The sequence below is a fragment of the Ammospiza nelsoni genome, chromosome 21 (genome assembly GCF_027579445.1).
Source record: "Ammospiza nelsoni isolate bAmmNel1 chromosome 21, bAmmNel1.pri, whole genome shotgun sequence".
Taxonomy (NCBI): Eukaryota; Metazoa; Chordata; class Aves; order Passeriformes; family Passerellidae; genus Ammospiza; species Ammospiza nelsoni.
Window position 1 is genome coordinate 1,693,611 of NC_080653.1, and position 21,890 is coordinate 1,715,500.

General features: G+C 47.7%; 1 protein-coding gene across 1 annotated transcript in view; it reads right to left on the reverse strand.

Moving 5' to 3' along the window:
- Window positions 1–396: 396 nt before the first annotated feature.
- Window positions 397–21,890, reverse strand: part of GALNT17 (polypeptide N-acetylgalactosaminyltransferase 17) — a 244,782-nt gene continuing 223,288 nt past the window's right edge. Inside the window, exons 7-11 of the mRNA XM_059487044.1 lie at window positions 18,986–19,171; window positions 14,497–14,634; window positions 12,813–12,908; window positions 5,170–5,337; window positions 397–2,955 (exon numbers count right to left, since the gene is read on the reverse strand). Of these exons, the coding sequence (XP_059343027.1) occupies window positions 2,827–2,955; window positions 5,170–5,337; window positions 12,813–12,908; window positions 14,497–14,634; window positions 18,986–19,171 (717 nt within the window). The 3' untranslated portion in view covers window positions 397–2,826. The remainder of the gene's footprint in view (window positions 2,956–5,169; window positions 5,338–12,812; window positions 12,909–14,496; window positions 14,635–18,985; window positions 19,172–21,890) is intronic.

Sequence of the window (21,890 nt, forward strand, 5' to 3'; positions counted from 1 at the left end):
GGTCACAGAGACCCTTCCCTGACCCAGGAAAGCACAAACCCAGTGCTCAGGAGATCCTGGGTGAAAGGAATGGGTTCAAGGAGAGCTCCAGGTGACAACAGGAACATTTAAGGACAGCCAGGGCTTGGGAATGCAGATGATGCTTTACTGGCCACATCACATCTCCTTCCAGCTTGTGGGGTGAAACTGTTATCCTGGGGAGTGGCAGCAGCAGGGATGGATGGAATGGGAATTAATCTGTTCCCACCATCTCTCCTGATCTCTTCTTCATTTCCATTTCTTTCAAAAATGGAAGCTTTATTAAAACAGCAGCACTTTTCTATGAAATGCAGAGGAATGACTGCCTGTGTATCTCAGCAGCAGAGAATCTTTTGAAAATCACTCAAGAGGCAAGGCTCAAACCAGATATTTAATAAGAATCACTTGGAGATCACTTCTTAAAGCAATTAACAGATGATTAGAAATAAGCGAGATGCAACAACGAGACCCAGATCTCAGATTTCTCCCGGGGTCACCCTGCAGTCAGCAACGGTGTCAGGACAGAACAGCAGAGGCAATTCCCACTTTCCAGCCTGATTCTGCTCCTGCTCCCAGCGGTTTGGAAGCTGGAGCAGGGAGAAGGGGCCAACGCCTCCCCGGGGCTCTGCCCAGCTGAGGGGCCTGGAGCCCAGGGTTCATCTCCACCTTCCCCTCCTGCTGCTGGCTCGGGGGCTGCTCTTCCTTCTGGGGCACGAAGGGAAGGCAGGGGTGAGCCTGAATGTCTCAAGGGATCCCAGGGCCCAGCAGCAGCAGCAGCTGGATCCTCGTGCTGTCCCTGGGTGTCTGTGCCACCTGGCAAGGGGACCTCAGTGGCACCAGGGGCTGGGGACAGGCAGGGACTGGACAGAGCCAGGGACTGGACAGACTCAGGCCCTCCTAACCAGGGGCTCAGCACAGCCAGGATGGAGCCCAGGAGCAGCCACACATCCCATCTGTGGGGCTAGGACCTCACCCCACCACTGTCACATGTGACAAAAGCCATCTGCTGCCACCCTGGGCACTGGAGCTGGGCTGAATCACAGCACAGGCAGCACCCAGGGGCTGTCTGGCTGCTGATCCTGACCCACACAGCCTCTCCCTGCAATATTTGCTCAGTTTAAGGGCGTTTTACCAGCTGGACCAGAGCTGTGGGGTCTCCCTCAGGGTGTCCTGGATCACCAGGAAATTGCTTCTCTTAGAAGGCAGCAACAAAGGCAGGGGGAGCTGGCTCATGCACCCACAGAGCTGTGGTAATTTTGGGTTTAGAAGTGCTCAAATTTATTACACAAGGGATGATGCAACAGCGAAAAAGAGAGCAAAATTCTACATTGACTCTCTACTCTGCAGGTCAGGACAACTAAGAGGTTTTACTTCATTAAGGAAGGCAGGGGAAAAAAATCAGAGACAGCCCCAGTGGTTGAGGGAGCCTTGTAAAGCCTAAATGAACAATCAGTCCTAGGTGATGCTAGTTTGCTGTAGAAGGAACAATGAAATAGATCTGCTTCTGATCAATAAATTACTAAAACATCAGTTATAAACCTGCTGCATGGCATTGGAAATTCAGCTCGTTAAACATCCAGGGAGCTTCATCCTGATGCAAATGGAAGACAGGCATGAGTGCTCTGCAGCAAAGGACTCTGTGCACATCCCAGCTTGGGAAACATATTTACACATCCGTCTCATATATTAATCTATTTGAGTGCACCCTAGCCAGAGGGCAGCCACAAAGAGGATTATTCTGGGAGGAGGGCAGGAGATGGGTTGGTTTCTCCTCCCTGCTGAGCAAAGCCTGTGCCCACCCACGTGCAGCAATGCTGCAGGGTCCTGTTCCCCTTCTCCAGGCAGCCCCAAGCAGAGGACTCCCAGGTGGATTTGGCAGCCAAGAGTTGGTAGCCAGGATTATTATGAGCCAAAAATAAATCATGTGAGATCCCTCCACCAGAGCAACAAGCCTGAACTGGCCTCAGGACCAGGAATTTGAGCCAAGGTGGCATTTGCTGGGGCCTTGGCCTCCCTGCCTGTCCCTTTCCCAGCCCAGGAAGGGCTGCAGTGGCTCTGGGGGACCTTGGCCAGGCCTGAGCAGGCAGGACAGGGGTGTCCAAGGCTCAGGGGACATTCCTGCTGCCACCCAGAAGGGCAGGCAGACATCCCAGGGATCCCTTTGGGCTCTCCATGGAGGGAGGTGCTGGCTTGGCCAGCAGTGTGTGGGTGATGGAGAGGGGCAAGGGGAGCTCAGGGGTTTATTTCACTGCATTGTTTTGGGTAACTGCTGTGATTAGGGATTGGAAAGATCTCTGGGAGCTGCTGGGGTTGTTTTGCTTCTCCAAAATTCAGGGAAGGGAAAAGGGAACAAGGACCCAGCAAAACACCACATTCTTCAAACTCAGCTTCTTTAGGCTTTGGGAATATTTTCCTCTCCCAAGCTCCTCAGTTTCCACACTTGCCAGGCAGGTCTGTCCAGGCTCGTGGTGCAAACCTCCCCAGCCCTTTGGGAGAGCTTGGACTTGTGTGGGAAAGCAGAAATTCCCTGTCAGTAAATGCTGCCAGGCTGCTCCAGCAGGGAATGGGGCACCTCTTGGAGAGCTGGCCAGAGGGATCAGCAGTTCTGAGCCAGCCCCACACAGCTGGGATCAGCTGGGGGAGACTCACACGTGGTAAAAATAAAGCCACAAGTGCCCATCTGCCCCAGGTCCTGTCCCAGGAACAAGAAGAAAGCTCTGGTTGATATTCCATCCTATCCAAAGGAGTCCAGGTGGATCAGTCCCCTCAGTCGTGGCTCGAGTCAGACTCCCCAGACTCCTGCAGCCTCTACTTGATGAAGTTTTTAATTGTCCACCTCTGGCCCGTGCAGCTGCGGAGGATCAGGTCAATGCCAGCCATGCCCCTGTTCTCCACCTCCAGGCACCGGCCTGTGCCCTTATTCAGGATGGCTCCGTTCTGCACATGGGGAGATGGGAAAAGATAGAAAAAGGAAGATATTAATAGCCTGAATTCATTGCCTGGGAAACAAAGCAGGAACAGGAGGGCAGCCCTGGGCACTCTGGAAGGGGCACATAGCTGGCTGGGAAGGCAATGCAAACAATAAAATAATTCCCCAAAAAAATGGAGTGACCATCCCCTGTCCCTGACAGCAACCAAGGGACTCCTACAACCTTTAAATCCCAGAGCTGCTGGGAACTGGGACCCTTCTGGAAAAGCTGCATCATTGTCCTGGGCTGTGAGATGTGTGTGTGTTCTATCCGTGTCTGTCAGAGCTGGGGCAGTTCTCTGCTGTCCATGGGCAGTTGTTTCTTTATCTCTCCCACAGCCAACCCTCCCTCCAGCAGATCTCTGCTGTCCATGGCCACTGAGTGTCCCTGCAGGGCTGATCCAATGCCAGCATCCCATGGGGAGATGCTCCGCCCAGGGCAGGAGCCAAGCATTCCTGCCTGGATCCAATCTGAGCCTGGCACAGCACAGCAGCCTTTGCCCCCTGCACTGCCAGAGGAGCAGCTTTCTGCTGCCCTGCATGGCCAGAGGGAGCCCAGGCCCATCTGCAGCAGCCCTGGAGCTGCAGAGGAAAACTCCCCCCTTGTGCAGGATCCCTGCTGCAGCAGAGCCACAGCTGGCACTGCAGGAGGGCTGAGCCCCCCTGGGATGGGGCTGGGACACCTCCCTGACACACAGGGGGCAGGGACTGCTCTCACTCTGGCTGTGGTGCTTTGTATTACTGCATTTTAATTTTTATTTTTCCTATTAAAGAACTGTTATTTCTAGTCCCATATCTTTGCCTGAGAACCCTTAATTTCAAAATTATAATAATTCAGAGGGAGGGGGTTTGCATTTTCCATTTCAAGGGAGGCTCCTGCCTTTCTTAGCAGACACCTGGCTTTTCAAACCCAGACAGTTATTTACACTCTGCTTTGGGACAAAAGTGTTATTTACAGTTATTTACACTCTGCTTGGGACAAAATGAATTTCACTCTTCATCCACAAGAAACAAAGGAATCTGGAAGTCACTGGCAGATCAGACATAACCAGATCCACTTTTCTGCTACCAGGAAGGAAAACTTTGATTAGAAATTGTCCCAAAATGCTGCCCTGATACCTCTGCCCCAGGAATTTGCTGTTCATTTCCCCTTTGTCCCACCCCATCCCAGGGGCTGTGTCCCAGCCAAGCCTTAAGAAACAGCAGAGGTGTGGCCACATTTCTCCTCACAGAGAAAAGCAAGGCACAGCTTCCCAAGGATATTTCTGGGAATGTCAGTGAGGAACCTTAGAGAGAGAAAAACCAATTCTTATCTCAATTGCTGCTCCTGTGTTGTCCACAAGTGGAATGCACTGTGGAAAATTGTTCACCTAAAGGGAATTGGTAATTGGAGTCTGGTGTGAGTGTTGTGATTCACTGACCAATTGGATCCAGGTCTGAGTGTGGGGACTGTGGACTGAGGGTCACGAGAGGAGTGCAGTTGAGTTGGGTGTTTGTGCAGTTTCAGTTTAGATTTAGTGCAATATAATACAGAATAATATAATAATTATTATATCAGTATATAATACATATTATATATTAATATATTATACTATTATTAGATGTAATACAATATATTACATATATTATATATAATTATAAAATATATAGAATGTAATATATATATTATAATATATATTATATACTCTCCATAATAGAATAATAATAAAAATCATAATAATATTAAATAATATAATAGTAACATAATAATAAAATAAAAATATAATAAAATAATATTTTATTGTATTACTCTATATTAATAGAGTAATATAATAAAATTATTATTTTATTATATTACCCTAATATTTTTATTAGAGTGATTTATTTTATTCTTAATTTTACTTATTATAAATAATAAAAAAGTAAAAGCAATAATAAATTAAATAAGTAAAATTAAATAAATATAAGTAAAATTAAATAATAAGTAAAATGAAACAATAATAAGTAAAATTAATTAAGTAAATAATAAGAAAAATTAATAATAAATTAAATTAATAATATAATAAAAATTAATAGAGTAATATAATAAAACAATTAATTAGCTTTCTGATATCAGTGGAGTCAGATGCATAATTTCCTCCCCTCGCTGGGGGTCACCTGTTCCCACGCAGAGGTGGGCACACCCAGGGCAGCCCCAGACCCACCTGGATGAAGCTCCAGCGCTTGTGGAGGCTGCTCTTGACCTTGTCGCAGTCCAGCAGCTGCGGGAAGCGGCTCTTGCCCGTGTCCACCAGGCAGCGCGTGTCAGGCAGCAGCGTCGTGGTGCCCAGGGCCCCCAGGTGCAGGAAACCCTCCCGGGTGTACCGAGCCAGCTGGGGACACACAGAAATGCTGTCAGTGAATGCTCCAGGCTGCTCCAGCAGGGAATGTGGCACCTCTTGGAGAGCTGGCCACAGGGAACAGTAAGACCTCACTGTAGGATTGATGGGGGTAGGACGGTTGGGACGGATGGAGAGCAGAGATCTCTGCAGCCAGGTCAGGAACCTGGGGTTTATTGCAAAGGGCCTGGGGGCAGGGCCCTGCTGGGAGCTGCCAAACACAGCTCAGAGCAGGCCCCAGAGATGAGAGGGTAAGAGAGTAAAAGGGTTAAGAGCATGGAAAAGTAGGAGCTAAGAGATAAGAGGTAAGAGGGCGAGGTTCCCGTTACAATACCATAAATCTTCTTCTGTGTTGAATATTCTGATTCTCAGTAACCAATCTAGTACAAGATACAAATCCTATAGCATTTCCATACAGCCTATAAGAATCATTACATTACCATACTGTGTTACATTTTAAACCCTAAAAACTCCTCTTTGGGCCCCTTCTGCCAAGCTGTGGGGTCTGCTCTGACCCTTGGGCCTGTCTGCAAGCAGAGGGTGTTGTTCCATCAAAAGGGGATCACCTTCAGCTGGCCACACCATTGTTTTCCAGTTGTTCAGTAACTGAGGGATCTCAAAGCTTGCTTTCATTTCAATCTCACTTATAGTTTCTATATTCTAAAAATCTTTTGCTAGACAATCATATTTGTAAGGCTTTCCTGTTTCATCTTCCCCAACATCTCATATCCTTCAAACACAGCTCCTTTAGCATATGGGAACATTCTCTTCTCCCAAGCTCCTCAGTTTCCACACTTGCCAGGCAGGTCTGTCCAGGCTTGTGGTGCAAACCTCCCCAGCCCTTTGGGAGAGCTTGGACTTGTGTGGGAAAGCAGAAATTCCCTGTCAGTAAATTCCCTGCCAGGCTGCTCCAGCAGGAAATGGGGCACCTCTTGGAGAGCTGGCCAGAGGGATCAGCAGTTCTGAGCCAGCCCCACACAGCTGGGATCAGCTGGGGGAGACTCACACGTGGTAAAAATAAAGCCACAAGTGCCCATCTGCCCCAGGTCCTGTCCCAGGAACAAGAAGAAAGCTCTGGTTGATATTCCATCCTTTCCAAAGGATTCCAGTCCCTCAGCACCCCAGAGCAGCAGCACAGAGGGCCAGGATAACCCAGATCCCCTGGGAACGTTCTGTGGGGATGCACAAGGAAACAAGAGCTGGAAGGAATAAAATCCAACTTTCTCCAGCCTTTTATCCCTGCTTGGGATTGGTTTTTGGAAGGAATAAAGCCCAACTTCCTCCAGCCTTTTATTCCTGCTGGGGTTTAGTTTTTTCCAGATGCAGGTGAGGAACTGAGACACAGGAAGGGGTAGGAATAATTCCAAGCCTTAAACCCCTCCTGGAGCAGACTCCTGCAGCCTCTGGATCACTGTGGGATGGGGCAATGGATGGTTTTCCCTGGATTCCAGCTGCAGCCCTGCTGGGTGAGGCAGCCCGGGCTGGGCTGGTGCCTCTGGGTGCCTGGCACAGCCTCCAGGGCTCCAGCCAGGCAGCAGCACCAGCCACAGGGGCAGGACTGTCACAGACATCTTTTTATCAAAAATCCTTTCCTCAGGAGTTTTTTTTTTCTCCTGAGAAGCTGAGAAGCCTCAGGGACAAAATGTAAACATTGATTATCTGCTGCTGTGGAATGCAACAGGTGCATCTGTGATTGGTCTCATGGGGTTGTTTGTAATTGGGCCAATCACAGCCCAGCTGGCTTGGACTCTCTGAGCAACAAACCTTTGTTATCATTCTTTCCTTTATATTCTTAGCTTAGCCAGCCTTCTGAGATGAAACCTTTTCTTCTATTCTTTTAGTATAGTTTTAATGTAATATATATCATAAAATAATAAATCAGCCTTCTGAAACATGGAGTCAGATCCTCATCTCTTCCCTCAACATAAGACCCCTGTGAACACGGTCACAAGAACTGGGATGGGAGCCTGGATCTGCCCTTGGGAAAGGCCCAGGATTGCAGCTACCTCAGACATTCCCATGGGATCCAACTGCCCAGGGCTGCCAGGGGCTGGCCAGGCTGGACAGGGCTGGGAGCAGCCTGGGACAGTGGGAGGTGTCCCTGTCATGGCAGGGGTGGCTCTGGGTGGGCTTTAAGGTGCCTCCAATTCCGACCATTCTGCCAGGAGAGGCAGGATGGGAGCACTGGGCAGGGGTGATGCCCTTGGGGACACTGGGCACACAAAGGACTCCTCCATTTCAAGGAATGCCATCACAATATTTCCCTAAACACATTTAAATTCTGGAGTGAGGAGAAAGGAATGCCAGTGTCCTGCCTTTTATAGTTCAAGGGAAAGATCTCCACAGCTGCCTATTTAAATTATGGATCAGGCCATTATCCAGCAGACAAATAAGGAGGATTCAGCCCGTTAATTAACTGAGCATATCTGTGACCCAGATGCCAGGGAAGAGGCAGTAAATCCCACTGGGAGTTTGGGTTATCTGGGCTGTAATAATTAAACACTGAAATCAAGTTAAAACAATGTAACAGGGTCAGGCTGCAGCTCATGAGCCCAGACGCAGTCAGGGTGCCCAGATCCCTTGGGCTGGGCCTGGCTCTGCTCCCAGGGGCTGCTGGAGTCACACCAAAGTGAAAATGTTCTGTACCAGAGCAGGCCTCGAGCTCCTCACACCTCCCTGATGCTCATTCACCAGGTGCTCCCCACAGGAGGGGTCAGGGGCAGCCCAAACTGTGACCACAGAGCCATGGAATGGGTTGGATTGGAAGGGACCTTAAATCCCAAACAGTGCCACCCCTGCCATGGCAGGGACACCTCCCACTGTCCCAGGTGCTCCCAGCCCTGTCCAGCCTGGCCTTGGGCACTGCCAGGGATCCAGGGGCAGCCACAGCTGCTCTGGGCACCCTGTGCCAGGGCCTGCCCACCCTCACAGGGAACAATTCCTCATTCCCAATATCCCATCCAGCCCTGCCCTCTGGCACTGGGAGCCATTCCCTGTGTCCTGTCCCTCCATCCCTTGTCCCCAGTCCCTCTCCAGCTCTCCTGGAGCCCCTTCAGGCCCTGGCAGGGGCTCTGAGCTCTCCCTGGAGCTTCTCCTGTCCAGGTGAGCACCCCCAGCTCTCCCAGCCTCTCCTCACAGAACAGGTTAATTCCAAGCCCTAATTCCTCTTTTGTTATTTGCTCCTCTCCAGATTGATCCAGGGGCCCCAGCCCAGCCTAGAACAGGACAAGAAACAAAGGAAAGAACACAACGAAAAACAGTTTAGAACTATTCCAAGCCAAGCATTTCAAAGTGGCTCAAACTGAGGAGGTCTTTAACCCCTTCACCAGTCTGGGTGGCCCAAAGCCACATCCCCAGACAGAGGCACTGACAGCCCCAGCCCCTGGAACATCCTTCCATAAACCCTCATCCAGGTAACTGCACCTGGCCACTTCCCACCTCCAGCTGTCCCTGCGGGTAATCCCAGCATCACTGGGGCTGGAAAATCCCTCCCAGCCCATCCAGTCTCAGCTGTGTCCCATCCCCACAGTGTCCCCAGCCCAGAGCACTGAGTGCCACATCTAGCTCTTCCTTGGGCACCTCCAGGGATGGATGTCACAGACACGTTTTATGGAAAACCCTTTCCTTAGGAGTTTTCCTCCTGAGAAGCTGAGAAGCCTCAGGAACAAAATGCAAACAATGATTATCTGCTGCTGTGGAATGCAACAGGTGCATCTGGGATTGGTCCATGTTGGATGTTTGTAATTAATGGCCAATCACAATCAGCTGGCTTGGACAGAGAGCTGAGCCACAAACCTTTGTTATCATTCTTTCCTTTTCTGTTCTTAGCTAGCCTTCTGATGAAATCCTTTCTTCTATTCTTTTAGTATAGTTTTAATGTAATATATATCATAAAATAATAAATCAATCCTTCTGAAACATGGAGTCAGATCCTCGTCTCTTCCCTCGTCTTCAGACCCCTGTGAACACGGTCACAGATGGAGACTCTACTTCCAATGCCTGGCCACCCTTTCCATGGGGAAATTTCCCCCTAATCCCCCCTGAGCTGCCCTGGCCCAGCCTGAGGCCGTTCCCTCTGCTCCTGTCCCTGTTCCCTGGAGCACAGCCCGACCCCCCGGCTGTGCCCTCCTGTCAGGAGCTGTGCAGAGCCACAAGGGCCCCCTGAGCCTCCTTTGCTCCAGGCTGAGCTCCTGCCCAGCTCCCTCAGCTGCCCCAGGGCTGGGGCTGATACCCCTGGCCAAGCTGCACCTCCAATCCATCTCCTGTGCTTGTGATTTCTGGCTGGCTGCATCTCAGGGATGGCAGAAAGTTAATTAGACATCCCAGCACCTGGGAAATAAAAGCCTTGATGACCTTCATTGACTCTATTGGAAAATAATTTCGGGTTGTTTAGCTTCCCTTCTGCTCTGAGCAGAACATCAATTAGCAGCCATCAGTAAAATGTTCAGGATTTGCCTTTTACCACAATTTAATCTGATTAAAGGGTGCTGTTTGGTCACCCCTGCTCCTGCCATGTCCCCCATGAGCTCAGTATTGATGGCTTTGTCCTCAACTTCTGCTGCTTAAATGGGCAAAACATATTTTATCCTATAATTAAATGAAATGCTCTGCTGGGTGAACATTATCTTAAGTTTTATAGCATTATAGTGCTTTCTATCACCTCAATATATCACCATAGCTGTGTCACTGCAATGAGCTATGGCTGCATTATTAGTGTAATACATCATTACAGCAAGGTGCTTCCATGAGGGATTGCCTCAAAGATGAAGCCATCAAGCAGGGAAAAAACCCATCAGCAGCCTCAATATAATTACAGGATAAAAGGATGATGATGGAGTCTCATCATTATTTGACCTGGAAGTGAATGGAAGCAGGGAGAATAGAAAGCTGAAGGGAAAAGAAGAGAAAAATCCCCAAAATTTTACTCAGTGAGGGATGAGTGAGTAAAGGCAAGATCTCAGTTGCATGCAGAGCATGAGAGAGTGGTTTGGGACGTGAACAACTCTAAAGGAGCTCAACAACTCACTGAGGGGTTTCATACACATACAAATAAATAAAAATTAAACATCTATATATATATATACAAACCAGAGTTCCCATTACTTCTAATTCCATCCCCAGCCATAAATTACAACCTGCAGCCCATTAATTAAACAGTTGTAGGGAAAGTCCAATTTCCTTCATGGTGCCACAAAGGCCATTTCAAAGCTTCTGCACTTGCTGATAGCTGCTGAAAAGCAGCATTTTCCAGGAGTTTCACTAATTGGATGTATCAGGAAACAAAGGAGCTGCCAAGAACTGGCTCTCAGCTGAAGAGGGAAGGGACAATGAGGACAGGGAAGACCAGGAAGGATGAAATGGGCAAGCTCCAGGCAGCCAGCAAAATCTGACTTCAGAACTTCAAGTAGGGAAAGAAAACATTAATAAGCTTCATCTCAATAACACTGAGGGAAAAATAAATAACCTGTTCTCAGCCACTCACCCTAAAGCCCAGGGTGAGCAGGCAATGGCAGCCCAATACAGTTTCTCACACAATAATGCACTTAGAGACTCAGATTTCCAGCCACAAAGTGCAAAAGGCACTTGGTGCCATTTAAGAGAAAAATGGGGATTTTGAATAAGAGCAGGTTCTGTTTAGCAGGAACTGATCTCTGTTTCAGGCCAGGGTGACCCAAAGTGGAATTTCCTCCCAGCTCCTCCAGTCCCCAGCTCAGGTGAGCTCTGGGATCCCTCAGTCCAGCCTGACTGTGGAGTGCAAACAGGATTTTTATGTTTTCTCATTCCTTGAACTGCACATTTTTTAGCTGACAATGAACCTCCTCGAGCCTGCTGGGCCCCAGATGCTCCAAAACTTTTGGAAAGGCAAAAGGAGTGCTGGAAAACAAATTCCAGCCAAGTTGAAATGGCTCATTACCACAGCACTAATTGTTTTCTTTACCCCATTAGTCTGGGTTTATTCTGCCGGTGGAACAGAAGTAATCCCACAATGGGTTGGGTTGGAAAGGACCTTAAAGATCATTTTATTCCAGCCTTCCATCCAACTCCCATCCAACCTGGCCTTGGGAAGAAAGCTCTCAGATTGTGTCCATGATTACTGCTATTTACCTTTGTCTGGAAGATTTCATTTTAAACTACAAATTTCAATTTTTTTTTTGCTTCAAATTGCAAAAATCTCAACTTTCCAACATTTTCAATTTACAAAGGTTTCCAATTTCTTTCAAGGCTTTTCCTTGCAGATCTGGCAGGATGATGGGAATCCAGAAAACACTGCAGGAGCAGCTGGGAAAACCCCCTGTGAGACCTGTGTTATAGGAGCTTCTTCAAGTTAGGTCTCATAAGCTCTCAGAGGTCTATAACAACACTCAAGATAGCTCAGCTACCCTTGGAAGCATAAAAATCAGTAGGATAGCTTCTATTGCAGTGTTAAAAACAAAAATGTTCAATAAAAGGCAAAATAAAAAACAGAAAAATCAAGCTAGGTGCTAGAAGTTCTTGCTCTTAGTAAAACACCTTACAAAAGTGATTTGTTTCTTTATTCACTTCTTTTTCTAGTAAATTGCCTAAGCAAGATTTTTAGCTTCTGTCCAATTAGCTATCCTTAAGTTTGAGGTGAAATCCCCTAAGCCTATGAAGTGGCTTTTTCACCCAATCAAAAAGAGAAATTTCTGAGCTTTTTAAGGAGACAAAAGATAGTTTGATCACTCCCTTGACAAAAAGCACATTCCTACATGCCCAGGTGTTTTTAACCCTGGAGAGCAAAGGCAGTGCCAGCCTGTCCCAGATTGCAATGCAAGATGTTTTCCATCTGTATGGCAGATTGTCTTTTGTCAAATGGGCAGTTTGCCTTATCTCTCAATTTGTGTGACCACATTCACACCTCCCTCAGGAGGGGACATCTGTTGATAACAGCTATTGAATGTCCCTGCATGGCTGATAAGAACTACAGCATCCCATTGGGAGATGTGAGCCCAGAAGGAGGAGCCAAGCATTCCTACCTGGATATAATCTGGAGATTATGGAACAGCAGCCAAGCATTCCTACCTGGATATAATCTGGAAGTTTTGAGAAACCAGCACACTGGTTTCTCCACTGGATTCCCCAGAGGAACAGCAGCTGCCTCTTCTTTCACTGGATCTTCAGAGGAAGAATCCATTCTTCTCTGCAGGATCCCTGCTCCAGCAGAACCACCCCTGACACTGCAGGAGGGCTGAGCCACAATTCCAATGGGACTGCTGCCAACCCTGACCCACAGGGTGTCAGGCTGCATTGTTTATTTTATCCTTCCCCCCCCCACCCTTTCCCTATTAAAGAACTGTTATTTCCTGCTCCCATATTTTTGCCTGCGAGTCCCTTAATTTAAAATTTATAGCAATTCGGAGGGGTGGGGAGGGTTTACATTCTCCATCTCAGGGGAGACTCCTGCCTTCCTTAGCAGACTCCTGTCTTTCCAAACACAGACACAGCCTCACCTGGGGGCCCCAGCCATGGCACGGGTACAGGATCGCTGTGTGGTTCTCCTGCGGGCCCTGGTCCAGGCACACGTCCTTGGCCTTGTTGTTCCGCAGCTGCCAGGGGAAAAGGGACAGAGTTATGGCAGGAGAAGGGGCAGGGTTATGGCACAGAAGTTGACAGAATTGTGGCACAAAAATGGGCAGAATTATGGCAGAAAAAGGGCAGAGTTATGGCACAACAAGGGGCAGAGTTATGGCAGTAAAAGGGCAGAGTTATAGCAGAAAAAGGGCAGAATTATGGCAGGAAAAGGGCAGAGTTTTGGCACAAAAAGGGGCAGAGTTAAGGCATAAAGGGGGCAGAGTTATGGCACAGAAAGGGCAGAGAAAAGGCACCAAAATGGCAGAATTATGGCAGAAAAAGGGCAAAGTTATGGCACAAAAAGGGCAGAGTTAAGGCACAAAAATTGGCAGAATTATGGCAAAAAAATAGTCAGAGTTAAGGCATAAAAGGGGGAGAGTTAAGGCACAAAAATTTGGCAGAATTATTGCTGAAAAAGGGCAGAGATAAGGGACAAAAGTGGCAGAATTATGGCACAAAAAGGGCAGAGTTAAGGCACAGAAGGGGCAGAGTTAAGGCACAGAAGGGGCAGATTTAAGGCCCTCTCTGATCAGAGAGAAGCAGAAAATGGATGCTCAGCCCTCTCTACCCTCTCTGGCTCTCACTGCTGTGTCACCAGGAATAATCAGGCAAGGAAAACTTGCAGAGCACTGAACCTTTCTTTAAATCCAGGGCTAAGGATGCTGGTTTTGTGTCATAATCCCATTCCAAGGAGCAGCATCCCTGGTCACAGCTGGCTCTGTGTTTGGTCATGGGAGGTGGGGACAAACCCAGGTTTAGGCTGCCAGAAGTCAATGCAGAACCCCTCAGATTTCAGTGAAATCTCAAGAGTGCTTAACAAGGCAGGGAAAAAAGCCCAACTGGAACAAGGATCACCTTGGAATCATCACATCCTTGTTCCAGCTGGGCTTTTTTCCACCCAAAACCTTTCTGAAATTTCATTTTTATGAAAATATAATTTTTTTGGGTGAGGTTTTAGCTTGAAGGCCTTAAGTAACTTAGATAACAAATCTTTCTTGAAATGAATAAAAATGAATAACCCATCTGGGGTGCCCAGGCTTTGAGGAGCCTGCTACAAGTGCCACCACTCCATCAATTCCACTACAGCAGAGTATTTGTTATTAGTTCCCATAAATGACTCTTTCTATATCCCCAGAATGGTTTCAAAGCCAGCAGAGATTGAATTAAGTCCCCTTATTTTATCTTGTCCTTAAGCTGCTGTGACAAGGCACTGAATCCTCCAGAGACCTTGTCAGGGATTAGGCTGAGTTCAAGTCTCAGGGTTTTAGAAGATGCCTGTGTATTAAAAATACAAATACAGCTGCTTAATCCATGGAGTCAATGGGAAATATGGGTAATTTCTGTCAATTCACTAAATGATGTATTAACATCTTTTACTTTATACAGTCTTCAAGATCAGCAACAAATCCCCAAACTGGTTTTTAGAAGAAACTGGGAGCAGATTTATGCAAATTTAGATAATTATACAGAAAAAGTCAGTTTTGATTCAGACTCCTCTCCTTTGAGGCTGTTTCTCATCAGGGAGTGTAAATATTAGCAGGCTGAGCTGAGGGACTAAATTACCTCTCCATAAGCAATGGTGTTGTTGTATCTCCTCATTTCTGGATAAACATGGTCCAGGTACCACTGGAAATTTTTACACTTCAGGCTCTTCCTCAAGGCTTTCCTCTCAGAAACATCCCCAATGTCAATCCCTGGATTCTGAAAAACAACAACAGGACATCATTGAATGGTCACACTTCCAAAAAAAGCTACAATGAAAGTATTTCCCTGAGCTTTGAGATCCTTTTCAAACTGCCTGGGAACTGCCCGTGGTTGAGTAATTCCAGGAATTCTGGGATGTCCAGGGCTGAAACCATCAGAAGGAAGATGTGGCTTCCAGAGGGGGACACCAAATTCTCTGCTGGGTTTTGAGGCCCCTTGCAATGGCCATGGGCTGATGCTGGACAGGCCCTCAGGGATAATTTACAAAAGAAGAGCCAAAGGGAGAAGAAAAGGTTTGGAGGAAGGTTGGGAGGTGCAGTGAAACTGGGGGAGTCTTCTCCCAATTCTCCTGGGTTTGGATCCATCTGATAAAGACTGATCTGTACTTTTAAACAAGGTATTTTTAAAATATTTCCCCTCCTGTTTGGGTTCTGAGGCTCAGGTTTAACAGCAAGTGGATATCAGGATTTAAAACATGGAAATGCAGACCCTGGCTGGGCACTGAGCACCAAACCCTTCCCTGACCCCACTGAGACACTGCCCAGAGGAAGGGAGGGGTAAAAGGTGTAAAATAAATGGGAAAAGAATGAAGGAAAGAGAGAAAGGTTCAAGATTCAAATATAGCAGAGGCAGACAGCTGAGAATAAAGGATAAAAATTGCATGAGAAGAAAAGCTGAGGCTGAAGCTCAGCAAAATCTCTTGGCAGTTTGGGCAATTCCAGGGTGGAATGGTCTCCCTGGAGAGCCCCAGTGCTCTGCAGACACAGCTGGCCCTGAGCAATAACCCAGCAGGGGCTGGAGCAGGGCTGGAGAGCTCCCCCCTGTTCCACCCTGGCATCTGGGGCCAGTGCAGCAGGGAAGCCAAAGGAGGCACAGCAGCCCCTTCTCCCTCACTGCCTGGGCTCCCACTCTGCTCCAGCTCCTGCTCTCGTCTCTCCCAGAGATCATTAAACACAACTGGGAAAGCAATTTTCCATTACAATGCTTGTAATGATCTCCTAATGAATTATTCACTCTGCTTTAGAAGAGACACCGTTGCAGTGTGCCCCTGGTAGCTGAGAGGTAAAAATAAAGATGATTCAGTGGAGGGAGGCAGGACAGGCTGAGATCTGAGTGGGGGAGGTTGGGCTCAGAGCTGCCAGGCAGCACCTGGATGGGCAGAGTTTTGCCATGGCATCCCAAAATAATCCAGTGCACAGCCCTAAAACCTCCCCCACCCAACAGGGCTTCCCTCAAATTAAATCTTGATTTGATTGGGAAAAGACCAGTATAAAAAACTCAAATGCATTTTGGGGAGTCCAGACCTATAGGGAAGACCTACATTAAAATCTCAAGTTGATTTTGGGTCACCCAGGCCAGTTCCCATCCCCAGGTGATGCTGCCTTTTCCAAGCTCCACAGGATGGATTTTAATCCTTTCTGCAATGCTCCCAATCTGTTCCTGAGCAGGAGGATGATGCCTCGCCTCTAAAAAGGAATCAGCCTAAGGATCAGGATTTCTGATCATGAGCATTTGGATCCTGAAGCCTCTTTTTAAGATCCCCAAATTCCCTCAGTCCTGGAGGCAGCTCCCCCTGGAGTGTTGGCTGTCAAAGCAAGAGCCCTCCTGCAGCTCCCTGGGAAAGCTCTTTTTCCTTTCCCCTTTTTCCTTTCCCCTTTTTCCTTTCCCCTTTTTCCTTTCCCCTTTTTCCTTTCCCCTTTTTCCTTTCCCCTTTTTCCTTTCCCCTTTTTCCTTTCCCCTTTTTCCTTTCCTTTCCTTTCCTTTCCTTTCCTTTCCTTTCCTTTCCTTTCCTTTCCTTTCCTTTCCTTTCCTTTCCTTTCCTTTCCTTTCCTTTCCTTTCCTTTCCTTTCCTTTCCTTTCCTTTCCTTTCCTTTCCTTTCCTTTCCTTTCCTTTCCTTTCCTTTCCTTTCCTTTCCTTTCCTTTCCTTTCCTTTCCTTTCCTTTCCTTTCCTTTCCTTTCCTTTCCTTTCCTCTCCTCTCCTCTCCTCTCCTCTCCTCTCCTCTCCTCTCCTCTCCTCTCCTCTCCTCTCCTCTCCTCTCCTCTCCTCTCCTCTCCTCTCCTCTCCTCTCCTCTCCTCTCCTCTCCTCTCCTCTCCTCTCCTCTCCTCTCCTCTCCTCTCCTCTCCTCTCCTCTCCTCTCCTCTCCTCTCCTCTCCTCTCCTCTCCTCTCCTCTCCTCTCCTCTCCTCTCCTCTCCTCTCTTCCCCCTTCCCCCTTTCCTTTTTCCTGTATTTCAGCAGCAGCTCAGGGTTTTGTGCTTTCCTATTTTCCCAGGGACATGCAACAGCTCCAGGGCTCAGCAGCTCTTTGAGGAATATTCTGTGTTCATTTTTAGCACCAGGGGGTGGCTGGACACTCGTGGCACCAGTCTGACCTCCCAGGGAAACTGGGCAGCCCCCAGTGCTTGTTCACCTGCTCATCCCACCCATGACCCAGGGGCATCATTGCCTCCCCATCATCTCCCTGGCAGTGCCAGTGCAGGAATGGGCATTGATCCTGCCAGGGGGTGGAGCCAGGAACCAGGAGATGCTCTTGACTTCCAAGATCAGACACAGCCTACAGGGAGGGCAGAGCCCCATCAGCAGCCTTGGACCTGCAGAAATCCCTCCTGGAGCCTTCCCAGAAGTGCAGGGAGTGATCCCTGTGCAGGATGTGTCCCTGGACATGCTCACGTGGTGGCACCTCATGGTTTCCCAAAGATTCACCAAGCTCTGAGGTGGCAGGATTTACACCAAAATTAATGTGTCAGATCCAAGAAAACCGGACCATTTCTGGGCAGAAATCAAAGGAACAATCAAATCTCTTTAAGAAGAAGGTTTAAGAGGAAGGGAATCCCTTCTGTGAGCCACTAACCTCCAATCCTTTACCTTTAAACTTTCCAGCACTGAGAAAACAAATAGCCCAGCCCCTGGGCTGCCCTGGGAGGGATCAGTGTCCACGATCTGGGAACCTGAGCTGGGCTGGAAGTGACACAGGAATAAACCCGAGGCACTCAGTGTCACAGACATCTTTTATGAAAAATCCTTTCCTTAGGATTTATTTTTCCTCCTGAGAAGCTGGGAGGCCTCAGGAACAAAATGTAAACATTGATTATCTGCTGCTGTGGAACGCAACAGGTGCATCTGTGATTGGTCTCATGGGGTTGTTTCTAATTAATGGCCAATCACAGTCAGCTGGCTCAGATAGAGAGCCCGAGCCACAAGCCTTTGTTATCATTCCTTCTTTTTCTATTCTTAGCTAGCCTTCTGATGAAATCCTTTCTTCTATTCTTTTAGTATAGTTTTAATAAAATACATATAAAATAATAAATCAGCCTTCTGAAACATGGAGTCACATCCTTGTCTCTTCGCTCATCTTCAGACCCCTGTGAACACTATCACACTCACAGTGCTGACTGCCATCAATGGTCTGAATGCAGACAGATTCCACCTGCAGAGCAGTGTCAGGACATCCCCTCATGCCGGGTAAACACTCAGGGGGGCGAGATAAACACCACAGTCCAGGTTTAATTCTTAGAACCACACTGGAAAGGCTGTGGGAACAGCAGGAATCCCTGCAGCTCGTGGAGCCTCTCCCTCAAAGCCAAGGGAGCTCTGCTGGGGCTGACACCCGGAGGTTAGGGCTGAGCTTAGGGACAGAAACTGCTCCAGAATTCAGGCTTTAAGCAGCAGGGGCTTGTTGTATTGCACTAAATAGTTTATTTCGTTGTTGTTTTGCACTGGGCGATTGGAAATTTATCCTGAGTATGTTATGTCACTAGATTGTTATTTCCCCTCTCCCATCACACACTCTTTCCCTCATGCATCCCTCTGCTATATGCCCTGGTGGTTCAGCCCCTAGTTACCCCTCCCCTCGCCCCTCCCCAATGGTATCCCATTGGCTGCAGTCTTCTTTCCCCGCCCCCATCCCCTCAGGTATAAAAGTCCACTGCAAGGATGTCATGCCCTCTTTTACACCTGGGTGGTCGCGGGAGCCAAAAGTGTCCCTTCACAAGCCAATAAACAGGACACTCGTCCCCACGTGGAGAAGCATGCTTCTTGTGTTTTACTTTGTCCATGTAAGACCGTGTGGGCCAGAGTCCAGAGCTGGCCGGGTTGGTCTCATACAACAGCCCGAGACACACGGAATTCTTACAGGTGGCACCCAACATGGAGCACAAATGCAATTCTTACAGGTGGCGCCCAATGTGGGGCACGAACGGAATTCTTACAGGTGGCGCCCAATGTGGGGCACGAATGGAATTCTTACAGGTGGCGCCCAACATGGGGCACGGAGGGAATTCTGACAGGTGGCACCCAACATGGGGCACGGAGGGAATTCTTACAGGGGCCCTCGGGGGCAGGCTGTACCTCCAGGGGCAGGTTCCAGGCGATGTAGACGTGCCACTTGTAGTCGTCCATCCAGACCTCGGCCACGCGCAGCGCGTTGCGCTTGGTGTAGAAGCCGATGTTGTTGTTGTAGGGCTTCTTCTTGCGCTCGATGTGCGCCACCCTGGAGCAGGGCAGCACCTCCATGCTGCCCCCGCAGAGCCACACCTGCAACACAGCCACCAAAGACACTCAGCACAGGCACCCAGGTGTCCTGCTTTAGGGCAAATTTGGGGGAAAACCCACAAAAGTGGCCCCTCCAGAAAGCAAACCCACACAGCATCTCCGCCCAGGAAGGATTCCTTGGAGAGAAGTGGAAAGAACCTTTTATTTAACAGGCACAGCACCCCCCAGCACACAAAATGAACAATACCAGATGACAATATGTCAGAACCCAGGACATTCCTCTGGCTGCCCTGGAGGACTCAAGACCCTGCCAGGGGCTCAGAGACCTCGGCATAGAGCCCAAGACCCCGGTACCTTTGACCTTGACCCATGGAAAAAAATTACCAACCTTTATATGAAGAATTACAAGTCAAGAGAGTTTAAGTAGAATAATAGTTTATCACAGAGTGAAAACCAGATTTTTTGCAGTTTTTAGAATAGGGGTTCAGGGGGCAAGATGGAGGAATCTGGGCATGTCTAGTCTTCTTCCTTCTTCTTGGCCTCCATCTTCTGCTGTGATGGTGGCACTTTTAGATTGGTTTAGAGTAGAAGCTCACTGTTTAACATAGGTGATAGGTATTGAGAAGTTATGGTAAATATTGTACACGTAGTTTTTAGTATAAAAAGACAACACCACCCCAAGGATGGATACTATGCCACAACCCAACCTGCTGGACAGACCTGCGGCGGGTAAGAGAAAGAATGTGATAGATAAGAAACAATAAACAACCTTGAGAATGAGAACAAAAGAATCCTGACTCCTTCTTCGATGGCCAGGCAGGGAAAAAAAAGCTTGTAGCTATCTCAGAGTCACTCTGAGCAGCAGAGATTCTGAGAGCAACACTCTGCCTGAGAACAACACACCACTCTGACAAAGATGAAAGATTCAGAAAGTCTCTCTTGGGGGTGGTCGCAAAGCAGCACCATGTACTGCCCTGTCTGTGTGTCCTGCTGGCCGTGGGGGAGCGGCTGATAGCAAAACTGTGAAAAGTTTGCATATTATATGGCTCCATGCAGATATTTACTGTATCTATTGTGTTGTATTGATTAGTAGTGCTGTATTAACATTTTAATAGTATGGTAAATGTAGTTTGGTAGTTAAAATGTAACTTTTGTAGTTAAAATAGGAACTATGTATGTGGGATATTTTTTTAAGAAAGGAATGAGGTACTTGCACCAGATAGCAGCCACAGGACACCTAAATCCTTCAGAGAAATGGAATTTATTGCTCTATTATCAGAAGAAACTAACTTCTTCCTGTCTTGCTCAGCCCTGGAGATGCTGTCAGGATTCAGAGGAAGAAGCTGACGCTGCCCAGACAGAATCCTGTGTTTGAATGGAATTTATGCATCATGGATGAGGTGTATGAATATGCAACAGGCTATTGCTTTTAAGGGTTAATCCTCTGTTAATGTGGGTCCTTTTTTGGGCTTATTTTGCCCAGGAAAAGGTACCCAGACTGTCTATAATTCTTTGTTTTTATTGTTTCATATTGTCCTAATCTCAATTGTTCAAATTTTATTACTCTAATTATATTACTGTTTTTATAATAATTTTATTACGATTAAACTTTTAAAATTTTAAAAAACCAAGTGATTGGCACTTTTCACAAAAATTTTGCTCCTCAGAGCCAGTCTTGAAGGCACGGAACATAATATCCAGCATAAACAGAACACACAAATGGGGATACAAGCACCATAACGTCACCCTAGGACACCAGGGCAGGGGAAGAAAGGAGTTCTGAGCTCTCCACATTATCTCATGATCCTGTGTCTCATCCTGGCAGCAGAGCCCATGGCCAGGTGCGGCCTCTGCCGAGCACTGACACACACAGGGGCATTTGTGGGGCTTGGAAGGATCTTTATGTCCCTTCCAAGCCAAACCACCCTTGGATTAACCTGTGCCCAAAGCTTTAGAGGGATCAGGTCTCTGCTCACCCAGTGAAGGATCCAGTGCTGCATTTTCCCCCCAAATAAAAAGCATCAGTGACTGGAATAGCTCAAACAATTCCAGATCCCCTCCTGCAGAAGGGATGAGTCAGTGAAACATATGGCAGGGACAGATTTTTGCCACTTGAAAATGTTTGTTCATTATTGTTCTTTCACGTGCTGCTTCAAATTCCCTTAAATCGCAGTTTACAAGTTAATAAAGTCTTGTGAGATCCTCTTTTGATCTCCCACACAGAGGATCTGCAGGAAGACTTGTAATACCTGCCTGTTTGTCACCATCAAGAATTATTTACCTTCCAGGCAGGACTGCAGGCCCTGGGCAGTCCCTCCAACGCCCCATTCCAAGTAGGCAGCTCTGCACGACCATTCTGCACAATTATTGGAACACCCAGCTGTCACAGACATCTTTTATGAAAAATCCTTTCCTTAGGATTTTTCCTCCTGAGAAGCCGAGACACCTCAGGAGCAAAATGTAAACATTGATTATCTGCTGCTGTGGAATGCAACAGGTGAATCTGGGATTGGCCCATGCTGGATGTTTGTAATTAATGGTCAATCACAGCCCAGCTGGCTCAGACAGAGAGTCCGAGATGAAGCCTTTGTTATCATTCTTTCCTATTCTATTTTTAGCTAGCCTTCTGATGAAATCCTTTCTTCTATTCTTTTAGTACAGTTTTAATGTAATATATACCATAAAATAATAAATCAGCCTTCTGAAACATGGAGTCAGATCCTCGTTTCTTCCCTCATCCTTGGACCCCTGTGAACACTGT